The sequence below is a fragment of the Adelges cooleyi genome, unplaced genomic scaffold, assembly GCF_023614345.1.
Source record: "Adelges cooleyi isolate 19-005CV unplaced genomic scaffold, UGA_ACOO_1.1 ACOO_flye_CR_arks_rails_tigmint_CR_PRNA_9, whole genome shotgun sequence".
Classification (NCBI taxonomy): domain Eukaryota; kingdom Metazoa; phylum Arthropoda; class Insecta; order Hemiptera; family Adelgidae; genus Adelges; species Adelges cooleyi.
Genome location: NW_026096579.1, coordinates 9,220,261 through 9,244,771, shown reverse-complemented (window position 1 = coordinate 9,244,771; position 24,511 = coordinate 9,220,261). Strand labels below are relative to the sequence as shown.

The window sequence follows — 24,511 nt, the reverse complement described above, 5'->3', positions numbered from 1 at the left end:
AATTTCATGGCGAGTAAAAAGTTTTACCGCCAACTGTTTTTCTTATCATCGCGCGCGCACTGCGTTATTATCAATCGAACGGTGCAGGTCGCGACAAACAACGTAAAAACTATAATACGTTTACGGTAGTAACGACAACGACAGATGATAACAACAATTAACAAACGACTTGAAAATTTGCAACTCCGTAGTCCGTACTGTTTTAATTTTAATAATATAATTTCTATAAACATGACATTTTTTTGGAAATTGTCCAGCTAACCCAAACATGTTCGATTCTCTTAATTATTATTATATTTTTATAATAATGTGAACGACACGGTGTTCGTTTCTTTGCATGTCCTAGTAAATTTTGTAATTTTTTTTATTATTGTTCATCCATCATGTCCAACGACCATTTGTGCGACATCAATTCGTGGGGCTTACCTCCCCAAATTGTAGATGTAATTATATTCTCCATACATATATGTTATTATGTTATCGCCTTGGCGTGTAAAATACCTATACTTGAATCATGGTTTGTTTTTAGAATTACAAAAAGCGAGGAATCGTATCAATGTTTCCTTGGCAAGTAGAATGTCTGATGAGCCAAGGTGTTTTAGACGGACGCAATTTAGTTTACTCAGCACCAACGTCAGCCGGTTAGATTTTTCATCTTTTGTAACTATTACCGGATTGAACTGAATAAAAAACTTTAAAACAATTTTTTTATGATAGTCAATCAAGTTTTATGTAAAAATCTAGGTAAATAATATTAAATTGTAGTAAATTTACGTTTTGAGTAAATTAACTTGAAACGTGACATCAATATAGATAGGTAGATATTTGGCTTATAAAATTTAATTTCTGCAACAGTGTTGGTAATGTCAATAGTTCAATCACCATAATATGAAAACAATAGATCAATGTTCAGTAGATTACATACCTTTTTGAGATTTTGCCAATTTCTGGTGATTTATATGATATCTTGTAAAATAAATAAAATTAAATATAAGCATTTGAATATTTTTTTCAATTAATAAAGACAAGTCATATTATATCTCTTTCAGCATGGAGTCTATTAAGTAAATTATAATTAATGAAACTCTAAAAAATAAAAATAGATAATATTAACTATAGTCATAGTAATTTACCTCTCAGATATTTTGATTAATAAAGAGTTAAGTATTATATTTTGAAATGATTAGGTAAAACTATGGTTGCTGAAATACTTACAATGCAGACTGTTTTGGAAAAAGACAAGAAAGTGTTAATGATTCTGCCGTTTGTGTCGGTTGTACGAGAAAAAATGCATTACTTTCAAGTAACACAGTAGTTATTTAGTATTTTTAGCAGAATAAAACCAATGTATTATTTTTCTATTTGTAGGAATTATTTGAAGGCACAAACAAGAGAGTTGCTGGATTTATGGGTAGCTATACTCCACCTGGCGGATTGCGATCTGTAAATGTTGCAATCGCAACCATAGAAAAAGCAAATGGTTTAATTAATCGGTACACTATTAAAATAATGTTATTATTATAAAAATAACTATGTATACATATTTTTGTTTTTAAATAAAATATAACATTTTATATTTAGATTAATGGAAGAAGACGGACTACAAGATATTGGTTGTATAGTCGTTGACGAATTGCACATGCTCGGAGATTCAAATAGAGGATACCTATTGGAATTGTTATTGACAAAAATTAAATACATGTCCAAAATGTATGTCATTTTTTTTTTTTATTATTTAGTTTACAAAAAAAATCATGTTTTATGCTTAGACGGAGTAGTATATCAATTCAAATTGTCGGCATGTCTGCAACACTTCCAAATTTAGAAATGCTAGCCAACTGGTTGGATGCCACTTTATATCAAACTGATTTTCGACCAGTTCCTTTAAAAGAGTACTTGAAAATTGGCAAAAATGTGTTTAATGCGAGTGATTTTTCATTGAGTCATATGATTGAACCCAAGTTTGCAATAAAAGTATTTTCTATTACTTTTACATTATCACAACATTTACTGTATTTTGCATCAGAATTATTAGTTCATTGTACTATTGTATTGTTTTATATGTGTATTTAGAAAGATCCAGACGATGTAGCGTATTTAAGTATCGACACTATCCTACAGGGATATTCTATACTAATATTTTGCTTTACAAAAAAGTGGTGTGAATCGTTAGCGATTGAAATAGCTTCTGAAATTAAGCGACTTGGTAAGTGAATAATATTTCACTCTAAATGGTTGGCCTTTTATAAATATTTAAAATCTATTACATTTTTCCAGGCGGAGATGTTAAATCAGAAACAGGAAAAGCTTTGAGAAATCAGTTGAATGGAGAAAGTTTAGGAGATGTTTTGGAGCAACTTCGAAGATGTCCCGTCGGACTCGAAACCGATTTAAATAAAACCATATCGTTTGGTGTTGCATTTCATCATGCAGGTAATATCAATATTTATTTTTAAAAAAAGAATAAAAAAAATGAATAAGTATTTCAATTTTTAGGCCTTACTATGGATGAAAGGGACATAATCGAAGGTGCTTTCAAGCAGAACATTGTTCGCGTCCTAGTCGCTACATCAACATTATCTTCTGGAGTAAATTTACCTGCACGTAGAGTTATCGTAAGATCGCCAGCTTGTCACGGATTTCCTATTGATATTTTACAATATAGACAGATGATCGGACGTGCGGGACGAATGGGTGTTGACACTGCAGGTAATATATTAAGATTACTAGACGTGAAAACGTCAGGCATAGGAAAATAATTTATCAATCAAATGATTAAAGTCAAAATGTTTCATTTAAGAATTGCATAACTAGTTCATATATATGAATATTTTTAATGAATAGGGGAAAGTTATTTGATTTGCAACGAAAGTGAAAAACGTATAGGGGAACAAGTGGCATGTCAAACTCTGCCGCCAATCAGGAGTTGTTTAGGTGTTGGAGATTTTTCTAATTGTTTGAAACGAGCCCTGTTGGAAGTAGTTGCCGGATGCGTTGTCAACTCAACAGAGGAAGCCTTTGAGTACATTAAGTGTACATTATTGTATGCATCTACTGGAAAAGACTGTGAGTAAAAATTAAATATTATTGTTAAAACAAAACTGCTTTTTTTTTTGTAAATTTGATTGTCATATTATTAAACAACATTACAGCACAACAATTAACTACTTTTTCTTAAATGTCATATTTTTTTTATTTAGTCAATGAAGATCCAATATATCAGTGTCTAAAATTATTGATCGATCATCAATTTGTCCGCGAATCAGACAATAAATTAGCACCAACCAGTTTAGGCCAGGCGTGTTTAGCTGCATCTGTTACGCCCGATATTGGACTAAAACTTATTAAAGAATTAGATAGAGCGAGACAAAATTTTGTTCTCGATTCCGAACTACATTTATTATACTTAGTTAGTATCAAGTGCATTTGTACATTTTGTGCAGTTTTCTATTTAAATGTTAAAAATTGTATTTTCATTTAATTTTTTATGTTTTGTAGATCACACCATATTCAGTTAGTGATCAAATAGGAAATCTAGACTGGTTCCGAATGCTGAATGTATGGGAAAAATTACCCCAATCTATGCGTAAAGTCGGCGATATGGTTGGTGTCGAAGAGAGATTTATAGTCAAAGCAATGACTGGAACCACTTTTAGTTCATTTTCGGATGTAAATTATTCAGTTTATTTTTTTTTTTTTGATATTGAAATATTTGAATTACATTTTGTTTTTATTTGTGTTAATTTTAGAAACATAAATTGGCCGTTCACAGAAGATTTTACACGTCCCTCTTGCTACATGATTTAATCAATGAAGTGCCTATAAATACTGTAGTTACAAAATATGGTACATCGAAAGGTCTCTTACAAAGTCTTCAACAGTCATCATCTACATTTGCAGGTTGAACCTTATTGTATGGTTATTATTTTATCAAAACCATTACATATTTTATTTTTGTCCCTTAGGAATGGTAACACAGTTTTGCAAAAGACTCGGCTGGTCGTCCCTCGAGTTGTTGATATCACAGTTTGCGGAGCGACTTCAGTTTGGTGTTCAGCGACAACTTGTTGAATTATTGCGTTTAGATTGTTTAAACTCAATTACCGCTCGAGCATTGTACAAAGCGGAAATACATAACATTCCTGAACTTGCACTAGCTGATATTCGTGTTGTACAACGTGCTCTCGCTAAAGCCGTCCCATATCAAAAGTAAGTTCTAATTTATCACCTAGTGAATTTCATGTAGATAAGACAACATGGTATTTGGTTTTAGTATCACTAATAATAATACTGATGAAGGAGAAAACCGCAAAAATATTTGGTTAGCCGGTCGATTTGCCCTTAATGAAAAAGAAGCTGCTATGTTTATTGTAAACGAAGCACGTCACCTATTGAAAGTAAGATTGACAATAATAAAAAGCCATTAAAATTAGACAGTAAATGTGTTAAAAAAATACTTTGTTTGCCATTTGAAAGACGTTGTGATATCACACCTTAATTGCGTATCACAAAATAATAATATTTATGAAAAATAACATTAATTTTCAATTATCAATATTAATTGTTTGACCATTTGCAGAGGGAACTTGGTTTAAAAACTGCTAGTTGGATTGAAGACTGCAACGCAAATAAAACTTTAGAAGAGAGTTTTAATTCTGTTAAAATTCGGCCTACCACTTCAAGAGATGTTACAATAATTGAAAATAGCCAAGAAATTAAAGAATCGTCTGTGCACTTGTCAAATGAAGACGCTCAAGTGTTTAACGTATCGAGAAAAAGTGTCGAGCTCTTTACTGAAACAGAAATCATAAATAATGAACAACAAGAAATCAAAAGTAAAGATTATAAACGGGAAAGTTTAGATCTTTTTGATGGGTCGTTTGAACAAACCAAGATCAGCATAACCGTTATAGGCCAGAACAAAAGTCTTAGTCATTCTGAAAAATTAATCGCTAATTCTTACCGTACAGAATTGGTTTACATCAAAACACCTCAAGAACATGAAGAAAATTGGGATTGCAATATCGGTGGCGAGAGTATTCTAGAACTGTCTCAAAGAGACGTCGGGTCCAGGAAACGAAAAAGAGAAGATTGTCCACAAGAAAATGGAATAGTTGAAGAACACCACCAAAAAAAGTGTAAAAAGGTTGAAGAAACTTCGCCGGAAAGTTGCGACATGTTTGAAAGTACTATGTTTCCAGATTCTTTAATTATCAATACTCAACTTGACAAGTTAATTAATAAAATTGACACAAAAGACGTGACGGTAACTGCTAAAAGTATAGAATTGAGTGACAGCTTAATTAGGGTAGCGTTTCAAAATTCGTTCAATTCAATGACAAGTACGACGAATAATAATCACAAAGAGACTGTCGACAAAAACGAAGCAATTAGTGAAAGTTTATTAAATGCAGCGTTCCAAAATTCTTTTGACTCTATGGCTTTTAACACTGTACAAAATAACAACACAATAATAAATAATAAAATGTTAAACTCTTTTAAAGAAGAAATGAGCGATAGTGTAATGAAGTCGGTTTTTCAAAACTCGTTTAACTCTATGGCGAACCCTATTCAAGGCAATAATGTTGCAAACAAAACATTTTATGTTAAAAAAGACGAAATGAGCCAGAGTGTGTTTAAAAATTCTTTTAGCTGCATGGCCAATACCATAATTTGTCCAAATAAGGCAAAAGTCGTTGATATGACGTGTGACGATTTAGTCATATCCGATTCTGAAGATATGATTGCCGGTTCCCAAGATACCGTTTCCAGCGGACCATCTCCTCGCAAGTATGTAGTTGTTTATCAACAATTTAAACTCCCTTTTAAATTTGTTTACACCCAGTTTCACCCGAGCTTCACCTTTAAAATTTAATAGAGGATTCTAAGTATGATTTTCTATAATGTTTGATTGCACAAAGGTTTGAGGTGAAAGGGTAAGTTTTGATTTTGACAATTATGCTTTTTGGCTCTGTTAGGTACCATTTGGTTCGAAATTTGGACACTTCAATTATTAACATATTAACAGCTATAGAATTGATATATTCCACTTAATTTTTTATTTGGATCCCATGTCTGTCCAGTGGCATAGCTTTGCTTTACATATAGATTTTTATTTTTTCATTTTATTTCAGAGAATCGCCAATGAAACCAGACGCCAATGCTAATTCCATCAGATTTGATAATTGGGCGTACAAAACCAAAGTAATAGAAAATACAGATTTGTTTGCAAAAGACTTCTTTCCAGAAATTCGCCAGAGAAAAGAAGTAACACTTTCACTGAACATATGCAAAGTGACCAATGTCGAAAACCGTATAGGCCCGAGAGTGGTGAGACGTAATTTGGAACAAGATAAAATTAGTTCCTATACATATGATAACCAAGTGTTTAGAGGTTTTGCAATTACATGGTATAAACAAAGGGTTGTGCATTACGCAGACTTAAATAAAATCGGTAAGTTGAAGCACTTAAGCTAGATGTTTATTAGGTCGGTAGTAGGAATACTGCCTTGATTTAGTGATTGACTTACCTCTGTTGAATCTCTTCGTTTTATTTTGAATTGTTGCTCCAGACTAATGACCTAGTGGACAGCAAACCCAATAATATGCATTGCTTGCATTTAATTAATAGTTGTTAATAATGATTGTAGGACCATCCGGTGTGAGTCTGTTGCGAAAGTTATTGACTAACAAAAATTTGACCATTAACATGTACGACGCCAAATCAAGCTACAAAATGATCTCTCAATTGTGTGACATTAATGCTGTCTGCAAGTTTAGGGATCCTTCTGTAGCTGATTGGCTCATTAGCGGTCAACCGAAAAATTCATTGGATAGTTTGGTAATTGTATGATTTTAATTTAATTTTCAATCAAATAGTAATATTTAACGATTTATAATAGATGAACAATGGTTTTTTATAAATTATTTTTCTATTTAAAGATCTACTACTGTGGCCTGTGGGTACGCTTTTTGTTAAAAAATTACATTTGCCTTAACAGATCAAAATCATAAAATAAATATTTAAAGCTCGCAAGTTATTATTTAAATATTCAATTGGTTTTTTTTATTTGAGACTAAATTTGTTAGCATTGTTTTAAGAAAATTGTTGTTGAAATAATACTGAAATAAAATAAATTTTTCTAAAAAAGGTGCTTACACTTGAAAATTAACATTTTGTTTTTCTTCTTAGATCAAATGGCATTTAAGTTTTAATGGTTGTATTCCTGTAAATGACTCTGTGTTTAACGCATTCATCATTCAAAAACTTATGGTTGTTTTAAAACGACAACTCAAACAAATTTATATTTATAAAACTTTTAAAGGTATTTAATTTGTTAAAGTTGAATAATTATCTTATTTTTCTTTCAATCTAAGTAATGCCAATCTTATTTTTGTCTTTGATGTATTTTCATTAGATATTGAGATGCCCATACAAATCATATTGGCAAAAATGGAACTACACGGATTTTGTATTAAAAAAGAGCAGTTGACAAAGCTAAACGATACAGTGAACGACCTAATGGAAAATATTTCTAAACAAGGATGTTCACTTGCTGGAACCAAATTTAACATGCAATCCAAATTAGAATGGGCTAAAGTGAGTAAAAATTGAAATTTATCGGTTGTAGCTAAACTGTTTAGTAAAGAAAGGTTAAACACTATAAGTACTTATATATTCAGCTTTGAACAATAATATGGAAACTGATGAATCATGTGAAATAGTTGTAAGGTAATAAAACCGAGGTTTACATTAAAGAGATCAAAAAAAATTAATGATTTTAATTTGGGAAATACGTAGTTTAAAAGGAAATATAAAAAATTCAACAAGAATCATATCTTTTTTTTTATGGAAAAGATCACTCATCAATTAGTTTGATTGTATGCAATAATTTGTCACTTTTGCAAATCTGTTTTATGCTACTAGGTTAAACGTAATTTAAATTTGACCGATAGTTCTTCTCATCCTTTGGTCGAATTAGTAAAGAATTGGAGAAAATTAAGCTGTCTCAGGAATAATGTAAGTATCAAAAATATATGTTTAAATTGTATGTATAATACTTGTCAATATGAATTTTGCAGCATCTTAATTCACTTTTGGCCATGCCAAAAGACAGTGTGTATTGTGACAGCAACACTTATTCCCATACTGGCCGTATTAGTATGCACGAACCCAACTTGCAAAATCTACCCAAAGATTATGTACTTGAAAATGAAATCCTAAGTATTCGATCTGCATTCATTCCTAAACAAGGTTTGATTTTTAATTTCGTTAAACTGATTACCTATTTTTAAATAGATAATTTTGTTGTTGTTATATCTTTATATTTTGAGAGATGACTTGTCTAGAAATCATACATCTTTTATTATCATTCTAGATCGAACGTTAGTCTCTGTAGATTTCTGTCAGATAGAACTACGTGTGCTCGCTCACCTATCTAAAGACAATTCTCTGTTGTCGGCGTTGAAATCTTCTGGTGATGTCTTTATCAATATGTCGTCAAAATGGCATAAAATACCAGCCTCTGAAGTATGTTTTTATCAAATAATATTATAGAATATATTTATCTAAATAGATATAATAAAATATAAATACATTTTTTTGTTGAAATTCAGGTATGCGATGAACTCAGACAAAAAACTAAACAAGTTTGTTACGGTATATTGTACGGCATGGGTGCGGTTACATTAAGTGAGACGTTAAATATTACTGAGGATGAAGCTTATAAGTTAATATCAGAATTTAAAAGCACATTTTCCGATGTCAACAAGTTCTTTGTCGATTGCGTTACACAGTGTCGTTCGTTGGGTTTGGTCAAGACTCTTAGCGGTAGAATTAGATATTTACCTGACATTAATAGCGAAAATCCAAAAATTAAAGGTATTATATTATATATGCAATAGTATTTTTTTTTTTTTTTTGTTACAGTGTGTAAGTCAAACATTTTTTTTTTTTTGTTTTGGTAGCCCAAGCGGAACGGCAAGCTATTAACACCATTATACAAGGTAGTGCCGCTGACGTAACTAAAATGGCTATGATTAAAATCGACAAAATTGTCAACCAAACCTATCCGAAACCGCTTGTCCATTTAGTAATGCATATACATGACGAACTCATCTTTGAAGTAATACATTTGCCATAAGATAAAGAAAAGTGTCAAAAAAATATACTCTACTAATACACATATTGTTTTCCAGGTAGCCAATTCTGTTCTTGATGAGGCTTGTTCGATCATTACCACCACAATGGAGTCGGCCGTTAATTTGTGTGTGCCTTTGCCCGTTAAATTAAGGCGAGGTTCTAATTGGGGCGATTTGAAATAATGATCTCAAAAAAAAAAAGATGTTTGCATGCCATTTTTTAAACTTTCTAACCACTTTTAATTTTTGATTAAATAAACACCAATTCCAAACGTTATTTTAGAGGCTTAGCGTATCAATTAAGAATTTAGTCAATTATAGCAAACATTTTTTAAACTTATTGTTATCTAGTTATCTTATTACGTTGCTTAAACTATTTTTTTTTTTTTATCATTATTATTGTATTTTTTTGGGGGGGGGGGAAAGATTTCTAAATTTTGCATAATCTGTAGTCATATTGATTTATTTTAGAATTTTGACTAAATATGTTAAGCTAAATTGGTTTTTATATAACCAAGTCAGCATGTTTTTATAAATATTTCTCGTGTCTGATAAAAAAAAAAAAAAATGGTAATACATTTATTAGACAATTTTTTTAGTATTGTATCGATGTATTTGTTGTAATGTAAACAAATATTGTCTACTTAATAATTATTTGTAACTATTTTTTTTTTTTTTTATCTACAACGATCTCCTAATGAAATTTTATTTGTATGGAATTTTATTAATAAACCAATATTTTAAATTATATATATTTTTTTTTTGTGAGTTTAAAAATTACAGTATAATTTTAATTCTGAATGTTATGTTATTAATACCCTCAGGGGAACACATTGTGTTATGGGCCTATCAACCCGAGGATACCGAGCACTTTCTGGCGGAAAGTTCCAAGAGAGCGATTCCAGTAAGTTTGTTTAATCCCTACTAGGGATTAAACACCTGATGGAGAGCAGCCATAGATAATAAAAGAATGGATAGGCCAAGGGAGTTTATCACACAAGAATGAACATTTAAAAAATTTGAGGTTACAACGGCCAAGGGGTCTTAACAGTTGTCGAAACTCAACGGTAATCATAATAATATATTATCTTAATATTATGCACAATACGATTCAATATTCTTAAACAAATTAAATAATAATTAAAAAAGTTTGTTAAATAATAATCGTTTCGCGTTTGTAATTTTTATTTATTATCATTTTAAAATATCATTATTGATAAGACCTTCCCCTTTAACTGCCCCTTTCAGCGTGCGACTCCTCGTGTTGCTAATATAGGCATAGCCTATCCATTCTTTTATTATCTATGAGGGCAGCAGTAACCATTAGTACTGAAACGAGGTTGAAGAAGAACCTTCTGGTACGGCTCGTTATCAGATAATTCTGGGCGAAATTTGGAACAAATTTGACGGCCAGAATACTGCGATGAGGAAAGCAAGGGGAGAGTACCTCATTATATTCCCATGTTAGAGCGATGGAAAGACATGAAGAGAGAAGAGTGGAAGTCTATTTTTTCGCTATAACAAGGCTTGCCTTTAGAAAAGAAAAAAAATATGTTATTAATAATGTTTATTAGTTAAAAGATTTGATGAGATTGTCTGAAAAATAGATTTTAATATTCTGATAAGAATATTAAAATTAAAATTTTTTTTTTTTTTTAAATTAGTAAATTGATTTTACTGTGTGTTTCCACTTTTTACTTTATAATAACTAAGGGTTGATTTTGAGTTGAAGACCAATTGTCTCTTTCATACAGACTGAGAATTTACTGTTAGTACATTTGGTGACGCATACCAGGACGATTTTTGGTACCAAACTATGAGCGATAGGACAGGTTTTTGTGTCGAAAAAAGAGAGGGTGGGATAGAAATAAGAGGAGAATGTAGGAAAAAAGGAGAGGTAAAAAAAAAGGGGTGGGGAAGGAAATCGGGGTGCCCGTCCAACGATATTGGCAACAGACAAAAACAGCTGATATCATTTTATTAAACAATAAATAAAAATATATCATAGTCTCAAAATATATTATACATTTATAAAAGTATCACGTAAAAAAAAATAACCAAGCCATTTTCTTTTCGAGAAATATTGTGTGACTTGACAATTTACATTTACCCACAGAGTGATCCCTGTGAACGATAATCAATGTTTTCTCAAAAAATAGTTGAAAAATATTGAAGTTCAAAATATTTTAGTTAAGGGTATGACAGACCTTATGTTTTATGGTAATTTAATACTTTTAGCTAAAAGCGAAGAGCTCAATTCAAGTTGTACACTCAAAAATACAGTTTCCACTATTCATACAATTTTGTTTTATAAAGATAATAGTGAAATCAGGAAATTTGTATATATACTTTTCTATATGATTTATAATTAATGTATTCTTAGTAAGACCGTTCAAGTAAATTGTAAAACAAAAGATAGAAAAGTATACAAATAAAATATTACTTGTCAATGAAGGATTCTTATTACTAGGTATGCTAATTACATGTGTTATGAAAAGTACACGAACACGGAACAATATTATTGATGATCTAGAACAGATATTGAAAAATTATGCAGTAAAATTCCTACACAGTTTGATTTCTTCAATATATTGTACACATTTTATTGACTCAATATTACTGTGTATACTATGTGCACATGGGTGGGTTTAAAATACAGCCAAAGTTCGTATTTGCTCGGATACTTCTACTTTTAAAACTGTATAATACAATTATAGACCGAATGAATTCTATACAAATTAAAATTAACATTTAAGTACAACTATCATAAATATGCAAAATAAAAATTCAGAACTTAAAATTGTTTTGTTAAACAAACTAAAGAAATAATAACAGCTATCGCTAGCTTCTTCGTGTTACTTGAAATAAAAATAAAAAATAAAATAATCAGATCGTTTTTTTTTTATTATGGAAGCAAGACCAATCTTCGTTTCTAGAAAAATAACGTGTACGTTTTTTAGTTAGCAATTTTCGGATGAGCTACTACTAAAGTTTGAAAATTAATCTACATTATATATTTTATGCTTTTATATTTATTATTATAATGAATAACAAAACAATTTCAAAAATCTCTTGCCGAGGTAAAATCTCATACAATTTTTAAAACCATTTAAGTTAGGTTTAAAATGCCGCAATATAATATGTACCTATTGTGTAATAAAATGGAAAATCGAAAAAAATTGTTTCAGAATTATTACCTATAGTCGAGGTGATGTAAGTGTATTTTTTTAATTTTTTTTTTATAATAACGTTTCATCACTGTTCTATTTATTACTGACTTTTAATTTTATCTTTTATACGACACGAACGTTATTATAGTTGTTTACCTTTGCGCAGTCTGCCTAAGTTCTTGATGATTAAAGATCATCCCGTCAATTCGAGTCGGCGTTGTAGTTATTTTTTGTGATTTATTCTGCTCGCAGTAGATAATATAATACTTACTTAGCGACTCGTGAAGTAATTTATTACACTCCAGTGTATTTATCAAGTTTATTATTATTGTTAACTATCGGCTATCTGATGTGTTTCTTCGTGGAAACTTTCGCCATTTCTGGTTGCCCGAAACCACATTTCACGAGAAAAAGCTATTGCGTTGACTATAATAGTAGCACAGCCGTCCATACCATCTTACAGTATACAGCCATTATTTCGACAGATTCGCATGAGTAAAATATTGATGTATCCTATACAACAACAATAGTGATGAAAGTGATATAATAGGCAATTAAACTGATTATTAGGTACTGATGTGCCAGCCAAGTGTTATATTGCATTCGAAAAACTACAGGGTACAGGGTGATTCAATAAGGACAAGACACCCGTTTTATCTTAAAATAACTTCAATATTGATGGTTTTCTTTTTGGAGACTCTTGTGTACTTTAAAATGTTCAAAATATCATCTTTCTTATTTTTTTTTCAAAGTTAAACGGTAACTTATAAACTTTTTATATGTATGATTAACTTCTTAAATTCAGAATAATTTGCTGAATATAGTTGCTTACCGTTTTGAAATAATACTTTGAAAGTTACTAAAGTAATAGTTAGATTCTTTTCTAACTATATTGCATAATTAGAAGACCCGTTTTGAAATTTATAAAGTAATATAATTATATTATACCTAAAAGTAAAATTATTATTATTACCAATTGTTATTGCCAATTGGGCGAGATGAATTATGATTTATTATAGAAGTTAAAAAGTAAAGGGCCTATTGATCAACTTCACATAAGCTGAAAAAGAAGTTTTATTTGCAGATAAATCATTAAAAAAAAAACTACAATTTCTCTTCACCACTTGCACAGCCGACGATCAATATTGTTGTTGGTTGAATATCTCGTTTGACACCATTGTTAGCTGGTAACAAATGTATTGTTTTTTTTTAACCTACATATCATTTTAGTTGTCTTAAAGTAATATGAATCATTTGATAAAACCATTATGTATATTTATGAAAGGAAAATTGATAGATTCATTTTAAAACATTCGGTTTTCAGAATTATAAATATTATTATGTTCGATTTGCTTAAGGTACGTTGCCGTTACTAAGTATACTATTATAATGGTTAAGTGGAATGTCTGTAAAAAACATAGCAAATGTAAAGGTAGATGTTAGTAAATTTATATAATATTATTATTAATGTAAGTATTGTTTTATTCTTAAGATAATTTTTGTGGAACCAAATTTAATTAAATGTACATACAATTCATTCTTTTAAGCTACTACTTTTAGATTTATAATAATACATCGTTTCATTAATAATCCAAATTAAAAAATTGCAATGTTTATAGAAATGTCGGTTTGAAATGGTTTAGGATATTTTTGGGGGGTTTTACTGAAAATTAGTAGGTTTAAAGAATATTTACAATGGATAGCAAAACGTATAATATAATATCAATACAATATTGTTATGAACATAATGTTTTATGGTATTTTTAATTTTTTGAAATAAATTTCAAAGGTACACGTTGGGTTTACTTTGTGAATATATGAATTACTAATTGCGGAAAGAGACTTGCTCAGTTTTGTACGAAATTGAGTTACCACCTACCATTTCTATTCCTCTGCCTTAAATATATGTCCCGTGTAATAATTGTGTTAGTCCAACAAACCGAAATAAAAATATCAGACGTTGGATTTATGCTTTGTGTAGAAAGTCCCTTTAAATTTAAACATATATAAAAAATAAAAAACTTTTTTGCAAAAAAAAAAATTACCAATGACAATTTTCCTACATCATGTGGGAATATATATAATACATATCAACTAAAATTGTTAAGTGCACAAAGGGATATTATGGTGTTATTATATTGTCAATATAGTCGAAGTTTTAAAATAAATATTATATCCGCCCCATCATAAAAATAAAACTATATAATAGATTTAGGTAACTATAGTGCATCTATGAATATTATTAAACATATGTTTTTCTCACTCTTATGCCTTAAGTTAATATGTACTTTTGATTTTTAATGGTAACACCTAATTTCGATGTGATATTTAAAATAAATTATTATGAAAGCACTTTAAGACAAACTATAAACCGTTAGTCATAACTTTAACAAATATAACTATAATACTTAACGGATAAGACGAAATTTTGGTAATTTATTTGATTTAATATTATGTATTCGTGGATTTAAGAAATAACTAATTTTGTTATTCATGAATTCGTGGATAAAATAAAAATTGTAATATGTGACTGTTTGGCCAAATCAAAAGTAGATATTTGTTTATGGCATAAGGATGAGAAAAAAAAGTTGGATATTATTAATTGATGCACTACAAGTACTCGAACCTATTATTTAGTTTCATTTTGAATATATCTGAATTGAATGTTATTGACTGGTTTATAGTTAGTGAATCACTCTGTATAGTGACTGTGGCGACACCGCGCTGCCACTGTTGTATACGGAAACTACATGTAAGTATAGCCGAGATATCCTCGTGGTTTCAACATCAGTCGAGTGCCGTGTTCGGGATGACTCGGTATTCTTTCGTTCGGTCTTAGGGGATATTTTTTTTAATCGACACATCCCAACTTAGTATGCGCTTGTTTTATTTGTGATATTGGCTTACGAACCGCGTCAACCGTGTCGAAAACCATTTCATGATTACAGTGAAGCGAAACCGAGAATTAAAAGTAATTTTTTATTATAATTATATAGGTTGTAGATTGAAGTATAAATGTTGGAAATTCGGGATAAATAAATTAAGTTTCATTAACCTTAATATCTAATTGAAACAACTTAATACTCACCTATAACTGTTATAGACTCTTTGTCTAATAAAACGCCATGCAGTGGCCGGAATATGAAATTAACTTGCCTAAATTGATACCTTTTAAATATCGATCTACAAGATGGTGATGTCTACAATTAACAATATCATACTTATCTACTTCGAGATCATTGAATCCAAATTTATCATTAATTTTGAAACTCACCACTTATTTAGGGGACAGTAGGGGTTAGTTTTTAAATAAAGATGATATTTAGGAAATACTATTATTACTCGTAATAATACATATTTCTTTACTAGTGTAATATATTATAACACTCCACAGTTTTATCTTAATAGCACTTTAGTTACACATAATATGTATATATTGGCAAACTTTAAAATAATTATTCTTCTTTTCGTTAGTTCAATTTACAATTTAGTTAACATCAAGAAACTAGTAAAATGTTTAACCATTATTTGTTTGTGTGATTGATTCGAATTGGTCTAAAGCACAGTTAAAATATTACTGCACCGTTCGTAACTAAACAACTATAATTACGAAAACCAGTTGGTTGTATGTGCATCTATTGCTTATAAACAGTTTACAATGTGTTTAAATGTTAATACAAATAAGTTAAATTCAGGATAAATATTCATAATTTAATATCTACTGCTTATCTACTTAATAATAGTTTATAACACGAGTAAGATATTTTGTTTGCTGTTATGAAACTTTTTAAAAAAAATTTACAAAAAGAATTTACAGGTGTATAAATACGCTGTTTCGATAATTTTACTTAGACAATTTGTTAAAAACGTTAGACACTCTGTATAATATAAAAAAAACAATACTTCTTGGTATTATTTAGCACTTAGTTTATTATAATTTAGAAGTCTGAGTTGGGGTAGCGATGCAGTCTGATTTCTTTTTAAACTGTGCGCGGTACTCAACCCCTTATCTTGTCAGGTCATATAATTCTAAATAAAAAAAAAATTATCTTAAAGTGGTTGTTCACCAGTAATTTTTTGTGATACTTAGTATAATATATATTTGCAAGGAATGTCTAATCGTCTAAAAAAAATACTCTTCAACAAATGTTTATTTTGAGAAACCCAAAATTTTGTATTATTACTAACTAACTTTCTTACTAGCTACTGAAATAATTTAATCTTAAGAAATATTTAAATAAAAAAAAAAAAATATATATATATATATATATATATATATATTTATTATAGGATATAATAAATAATTATATTTTATAGAGTAATTTTCAACAAGTATATAAATTGGTATTTTGTACCTATGTATTTATAAAATATATAATAGACTCGGTTCAAATAGTAAAGACTCCAAATAAGTAACTGTTTGTTGTAAGTTTAAAATAATTTTTTGGTAAAAACAAAATCAACGTATGACAAAAAAAATCCTAAGTTTGTAATATTTATAAAAACTATTAAACGATCTGATTATCCTACGTACACGATTTGAAATCAGTTTATTTATTAATGTTGATTATGTTGATTCAAGTAGATTGTTTTAATTGAAATCATTAATATCCCCGGACAATGTGTTTAAAAAAGAAGCGACCGTACAGTGGTGGTATAGCATATAAATCGTGGTCTTGTGGGACAGCATAAACCTTTTGGCTTTTGTCCATTAAATTACAGGGGCTGAACATTATATTGTGGATTTCGATCTATACTTTGGCTGTTTTTCCGCCGGGGACCATTTTCCTTATTTTTGCCTCATTTTTTTTATCCTTCGACTCAATAGCTGTGTTTTATTAGCACATCAAAAAAAAATTGACATTTTATAACGCGTTTAATTACAGTTAAGTACAGTTTTTTGAATAATAAAAGGTACCAGTGATATTTATTTATGAATTAATTGTGTAGTAAATTTTATTCAAAAAACAATGCAATTTAATTTGAACTGATTTTAACGCCATTGAGTTTAATTCACCATTTAATCGACCCTTTCATCAATATGGTTTAAACTTTAAATGCTTATGTAAAAAAAAAAAATGTATACGATAGAAAGGCTAAAATTGCAGTGTCATTGTATTGAGGAATTAAAATTGCTGTAAATAAAAAATAAATAATAATAATAATAATAAATAATTGTTGTAAATAAAAAATCGTAATGAAATAGGACGGTTTTATGTGTATACTGAAAGAATTTCTTTAAAATACATAAACAAGTTCGTTTTGAGCCTGCAATCATAAAATTAAAACATTAAATCATATTGTGTATTTTATAATATTTTGCAATTATTGATTAAAGTACTGACTTTTTTTACATTGACACAAAACTGTGAAGGTATTTGTAAAATATATTTTTATAGTCATAAATTAATTGTTATTAATATATTTTAATAAGTATAAAATTCCTATTATTAAAGTTTATTTATTAATTTATGTCATACGTTCAATTTATATAAACTCTAATTTGTCTCTTTTTCTATAAATAAACTATAATTAGCGTTAAATATTATTACTTCTAGGATTTTTAAACAATGTGAACGCTTTTTAGTTTAATTTAAAAATAATTGTTTTAAAATTAATTTCGTGGACGCGTCATGTTAGTGGAATTTGTTCACATTTATTAAAATAAAATAATATATTAATGGGTATTGAGATGAAACAGTGTGTTCGAATTTATTGTCTCATCATAGGCAATATACCTACCAGGATTTGAAAATATGTACTAATATCCAACAATGATTAATTGAAAAATAATTGATTACTAGTTTTTTTTATTACTACCTTATAATATTAATAATCATTTTATTATACGTTATATTTGACCCCAGTAAATAACGCATAAAAAAATACAATTAATATTGTTAATTCAATACCGTGTATTTAGTTAGTATTGAATTGGTTAGCGAGGAAAAGTTCACATACGGTGAAAAATATTTTTACGAATTATTGTTGGCACGCTATAAAAAAAATGGTTAAAATAACTCCATATCGATATTTATTTTCACTCGTGTTTTATTATAAATAATTATTTTGTGAATATCTAATTCATTCTAATTGAGGGTATGCATAGGAGAATTGTTTAGGGAGAATTTATAAGCAGGTGAAGGTAAATATACGATTGTAATGGGCTGAACTAAAACCCAAGATAAACTTAGAATTTTAAAACAAGGTTTATTTAGGATTATTGTATTAGGAAAATGTTTCTATATTTTAAGACCGAGTTTGTTGGTAAACTATTACGGTACAAAGACCAAAGGTCATAGACATGGCGGCTTAATATTTGAGGGAAATCTACCAAAGCAAGTTTGGATGTTGTGGTTATGAGAAGTTTATATTGGTTGTTGACTAAGCTAAGCGGTCGGCAAATTCATTTCTATGAATTTCAAAACAACTCTACGACCCAGAGAAATAATAATAGTACATAAAGTTTGATTGACAAAGCGAAATTTGTATTTAATGATAGTATGCTTTTTTATTTAAAAATCAAGTTGATGAACATGCTTTTTAGCAATGTATTATTTTAATATATTAAACATTAACAAATTTTGTCTCTCAACAATAAAATAAATTAGTCAAAATACTTTTTTTCCTTCAAATAAATTAAATTTTTGTGAGACGAAAAATGTTCAAAACGTTTTGCCAAAACTAATAGTGTCTGTTACTATATATTAGTATCCTTCAATACAACCCTTGTGGTAACAGGTCATGAAATAGTTGACAGAGCTGCCACTCTTAATGTTAAGACTTCAAATATTGCTATAGGTATACTATACCTATCATTGACCTAATAAAGGTATAATATCGAGTAAATAACCCCGTGATGCGAGAGTACTGGACAAACACTATCCCAAATAAATAACTACTAAAAAAACTAACGTCTCAAAATGTTCACTTACAATAATTTGTATATTAAATTGTAATATCCTACGCTGGTAATAAATAGCAATTACTTACTTGAAATCGTATAGGACATTCCAGAATAACCCACATATTATTATATCTAGTATAAAAAAAAACGTATTTATTGTCCAAAAATTGCATTATCTTGTTCAAATAAATATTTTTAAAATGAAACCATAGTCTCTGTACAAATATTAAATTACATTGTAAAATAAATAATTAAGTGATTAATATATTGTAATACCAAATTTGTAATTACTAAAACAATTATTATAGCTTGGGTAATTAATTTAAAATTTAATTACTCGAAATGAGAATTTAATTAATTACAAAAATTAAGTGATATTTATCACATAGATAAATAATAAATTAAGCATAAAAAATACAATATTAATACATTCGTTTTAATTTTGAATTGAAATCCATAAAGCCAAAATATTTGTGTGTTTTTTTCTTTAAACGCGTATATAGATTCACATATCACATGTTATGACTGCTGCAAAACACAATGCAATACAATTCATAAAAACTATATGGAATGAAAACAATAGATTTCAAGGGTTAAAATTTGTATTTTGGTGTAGGCGAGAGGTTTTTATGATCGGAACACTACTGTATTATAATAATATATGAAATATACAATAAAAATAATTTATATTATATAATATAAAATGTGAATGAATAGTACATTTATCATATTTCTGGATTTATATGTTTAGCTTAGATGAGCAGCTGAGATATTAATTTTACAATGGTGTGTTTTTTAATTAATTTTCGTTTTGTGTCTGAACCCACAGTTTATCTTTTAAACAGCTTAACTGATTTCTTCAAGTAGCAAATGACAAATCTATTGATTAAAATAGTAACCAAAAGGTACTTAATTGGGTCAAAATTTCACTCCTTCCCTTTCGAAATAAAAAAATCATATTTTCAACCTTAAGTAACAGCGGTCTATATCTTATTCAAAAATGTTTATGCAATAGCTTTTAGACATAGTAGATACTAACGAAAAACGTTGACAAACTAAACAAAATATCGAAATCCTTTCCCCAAAATGGGGGGAAACTATTTTTTTCTCCTTTTTTTTAGGTGGACCGTAGTAAATTTATATTGAATGATTTAATAGTCAACAGCACCTGAAAAATATGTTCATTATATTGTTGATTAGAATATAATACTATGGTAAAAACGGCAGCAGATTATTAAAGACAGACGATCGATCCTAATCGTATCCATCCTAATGCTAAAAATTCAATTTTAAGCATATTATTATGATTAAGATTTTATGGATATTTTCATTTCTATATTTTACAGATTTACATCAAATCGTTTATTTGAGTGGTTTTATCACTTTCAGTTATAAGTATTTCTATATACCTTTGACCTCTCCCGTACCAATATGTTCGTGCCCATTGTGTATTGCCATTTATTATTTTAGTTTATTTTTAAACACTGTTACAGAAAAGGTTAGGGTCAGTATGTTCACCCTTTCCCTCCTTAAGACGCATATATAATTTCAACTCATTTTAAATGTTAAACGAGGAAAGATATAATAGAACGACCGGTTAAAAGACAATGGTTAAACTAATCGCACTAGGGCTTTGTTATACCGAAGTACGATATTAGCACAAGAACACAGGACATAAATTAAGGGAGTAAGAGAGGAACCCGTTAATGTACACATCCTAAACAGATCATATTATCTTGTCTTTGTGTGTTACTCAAAAGATTATAGGTCTTCATATCAATTGCAATTTGCTACCTATTTACAGTGTAGCTACTACAGCTACTGCTATTGATGGCGAAACTGATTAACATTTATTTCATTTGTCGCATAGACAAGAAAGGGAATACTTCATCGTTTTTACGAAAATAATTTTCTGGTGGCAAAACACTCTGTAGAGTGAGACAAACAAGATAGTGTATCAATTGGAACAAGTCAACGCTCTAAAGCCTATAAAATATACTTACAAACATCTCTTTTATTTTCGAAGGGAAATAAACCTAAGATAATTATATAATATCATTAATTAGATTTAAAACTAAATATGCCAATTATAAATGTCTTTATTACATTTTTTTCATTTAGTCAGCTTTTTTTGTATATGGTTTTTTTTGGTATTTTGGCGAATAAACCAAATTTTGATTTGTTTGAAACGTTTTTATTTTCTGTTTCACCATGTTTTATTCATGTTCTATTTAGGAAATAGAATAAGTCCACCAGCTGTGAGTGCCACAAAAAGACACAATATAAGTACCTAAAAACATATCAAATGTTTCTAGCGCAAAAATAATGGGTTTTTGCTTTTTTAGATCGTTTAAAACACTTGTGTTTATCAAAACAATAGTTTTTTGTATTTTCCCAACATTTTAGATTTTTTTTTCTTGAATAACCGCTGCACTTTTATCTAATTAATTTATTATAGAGCACAAATAGAGTTTTTTTACAAATCCTACCGAAAATACATTTTTAATTTACATGTTAATTTGGTAATTTTTACTTTTGAATATTTCTGTTGAGTTTTGGCACTTTGTAACATACAACATTTAATACAGTTTTTATTATAATTACAATTTCTTTATTTTAAAATTTAATTAAAAAATATATGTACCTACATGAATTTGAGTATTTATTTATTAAAATCTCTACCGAAATTCAAAACTGTAATCTCTTTGCTTAATATGCGTTAAGGGGAAATTATTAAACGACTTAAGAGATTCTGTCGATTTCATACTACATTAAATTGTGCGTCTCAGCGTATTAAGAATAATGTATGTTTTCATTAAGTTTTTATTGTTTTGAAACTGGAGGATGGATTTAGGTTATTGAAACCGAGAATGCAATAGAAAGCGTTTGTTTTTGTCTCTCGCCAATAATGAATTAGATGACGAGTCTTTAAATGATGGATTTTTTTTCATTCATAAAGTTTTTGAGATCCGCTCTTTTCCAATTATTATGATCAATTTTGTCTTCACAAAATGCAAACCGCCATTCTAGTATGTATATAGTATATGTATCGAGAAATTAGTGATGCCTTGCGAATCTAAAAGGTAGTTAATCATCGTTTGTTATTGTGTGGTTTCCACATGTACGACGTACATCAAGCTGATGTGAATGGATGATACGTTATAAGCGATTTTCAACCGCATGTAGCTTGAATAGGCTATTGTTTATTGCTGTATTGTTATGATATAGTAATATGAATTTTATATTAAAATTGCTAATTATCGTTGAAATTACCCATTTGTTTGTCATGTGTATATTTCCTGAATTTAGCAATAACAACATATTTTTTTTTATTAACATTAATATTGTGATCCATTTGTAAAACTTTAAATCAATGATGAAAATCGGTATTCACGAAAAACAAAATATTAATAGAATACTAAATTTAATAATTAACCGTTAAATGCATGTTTTAAAGAGCGCTAGTCGAAATTGTACTATACTTTAATTATTACACGTTAAACACATTACTAAATTAAATAAAATACATTGTATTTTTTATTTTGTTTACCATTACCATACAAAATTCAATAATACTTTAGCCTCATTAGTTTGCACTTTTACCATAATGTCCCTAAATATGAGGTTATCGTGTCGTTTTTCAAACGCCATTTTGTAATAATATGTCAAATAGTTAATTTAGTCCTAATAGTTATAATAATTATAGTTCTCTAGATCCACGCTGCAATGTAATTTAATTGTGATGGATTCATAGCACAATTATTCGTAGATGACCTATTATTTGTGTTTGGCTAGATTGACGAGGCCTTTTTAACAACCTAATGCAATTTAAAATGGCCTCTTATCTTATTGTTAAAATATTCACAGGATTGCGGAGAGGCAATTTCGCGTATATTATTATGGAAGTTTTTGTTTTGATGATTTGTAATATTGCTAAAATCTTGGTAAACAGATGTTATAGCTCCATTCTAAATCTTCTTTCAGTTTAATTTTCAGACTCTAAATCTCGAAAAAAACGAAATAAAGAAAATCTTTCCACCACTTTTAGGGAAAAGGGTTAATGATATTTTTTGGTTTGTCGATAGTACTATACAAAATACTCCTTAAAAATTTGGAACTAAGTAGACTATTTCAAAAAAATTATGATAATTACGTAATTACAAAATTACGTATTAAAAAAAATTACGTAATTTCAAGTTGTAAAATATGTAATCTATTTGGGTGTTTTTTTTTATATTTTGAATAGGAATGACTAATGAGTGAACTTTTTAAATGTTTGTTTAAGTCATGTACCTACTATTCAGGTTATGATTTATTTCTGATTTATAGAGTTGCTATATAATGAATTCGGTTCAACGGTTTAGAAGATGTCTTGAATTTAGACAAAAAAAAAAATCCTATCTTGTTTTACTATTTTTGAGGAGTAAGAAATACCGAGAATACAGTAACGGCAAATAACATATTTGTTATTGCAGTAGACATTAATAACGATTAAACTATTTATTTAGTGCACCCCTCAGGCCAATTTCCCACCGAAAACCCTCTTAAAATACAGGCCTGTGGATGAGTTTTGAGTTCTTGCTCTAATCCTAAGTGTAGGATTGCATGGTAGGAAGTGTTTGTCGATGAATGCCATTTTTCGTCTGTCGCTTTCGTTCCTTTAAGTTTGTTTAGATTTGTCGTTTTCCCCCAGGCCGTGTGCCATATCTGCGGGTCGTAACGATGTTGATTTTTATTATTATGTCTTTACGGATTCTGTGAAGGTAATTGCCTGAAACCTCGACTTTTTCGTTAAAATGCTTACCTAGAAAGAGACTTACACAAATTGAATTATTGTATATATATATTTTTTTTGAGTAAGCTGCTGTGTGTGATCTATATGTTTGACGATTTTATTTTGTAGGGTTAGAGTACTCGAAGAATCATCTACATAGACATCATACATCAGACAATCGTCTGGATTTTAAACATTATTACTATACATTTTGTTTTGTTTACTAAATATAATACATAAAAATAATGCGATTTTTTTAAATCTTTTGATAATATGTTTTGTCAAAACAAATATTATAATAATTGTGTCCTCCTAAATTGTAATTGGGACCACGGTTTGATAGCAGCTCGCCCTTAAAGATCTTACAAACATTTTCATGTTTACTATTCACTTTTAACGATGCATGGTGTGTTGTCTGAATTCGTAGAAATGTAAAAAATTATTTTAAAAATATTTTTAGTACTAAAAAAAAAACAAGCAAAAGTCTGGCAATACAAAGTACGTTTTTAGAGAGTACAA

General features: G+C 28.9%; 2 protein-coding genes across 2 annotated transcripts in view; both read left to right on the top strand.

The window, feature by feature from the left end:
- Positions 1 to 131: 131 nt before the first annotated feature.
- On the top strand, positions 132 to 9,735 carry LOC126846755 (DNA polymerase theta). The gene is made up of 26 exons (XM_050586543.1): positions 132 to 443; positions 530 to 641; positions 1,188 to 1,303; positions 1,369 to 1,493; positions 1,582 to 1,710; positions 1,770 to 1,974; positions 2,074 to 2,206; positions 2,278 to 2,433; positions 2,497 to 2,709; positions 2,845 to 3,066; positions 3,201 to 3,409; positions 3,499 to 3,669; positions 3,750 to 3,900; positions 3,966 to 4,209; positions 4,274 to 4,397; positions 4,580 to 5,790; positions 6,135 to 6,454; positions 6,651 to 6,841; positions 7,193 to 7,325; positions 7,419 to 7,600; positions 7,928 to 8,020; positions 8,083 to 8,254; positions 8,379 to 8,530; positions 8,617 to 8,881; positions 8,968 to 9,125; positions 9,199 to 9,735. The coding sequence occupies exons 1-26, from the start codon at positions 384 to 386 to the stop codon at positions 9,322 to 9,324; spliced, it is 5,373 nt and encodes a 1,790-aa protein (XP_050442500.1). The 5' UTR covers positions 132 to 383; the 3' UTR covers positions 9,325 to 9,735.
- A 5,382-nt stretch (positions 9,736 to 15,117) lies between these two features.
- The window catches only part of LOC126846644 (uncharacterized), a 98,242-nt gene continuing 88,848 nt past the window's right edge, over positions 15,118 to 24,511 (top strand). The window contains exon 1 of the mRNA XM_050586338.1: positions 15,118 to 15,282. Within this exon, the coding sequence (XP_050442295.1) occupies position 15,282 (1 nt within the window). The 5' untranslated portion in view covers positions 15,118 to 15,281. The remainder of the gene's footprint in view (positions 15,283 to 24,511) is intronic.

Bases quoted from the DNA above. Each gene is read 5' to 3' on its own strand.
- LOC126846755 (XM_050586543.1), top strand. From the start codon at position 384: ATGTCCAACGACCATTTGTGCGACATCAATTCGTGGGGCTTACCTCCC. The intron at 1,304-1,368 runs GTAACACAGTAG...TTCTATTTGTAG, and splicing joins AAAAAATGCATTACTTTCAA to GAATTATTTGAAGGCACAAA. The intron at 4,398-4,579 runs GTAAGATTGACA...GACCATTTGCAG, and splicing joins AAGCACGTCACCTATTGAAA to AGGGAACTTGGTTTAAAAAC.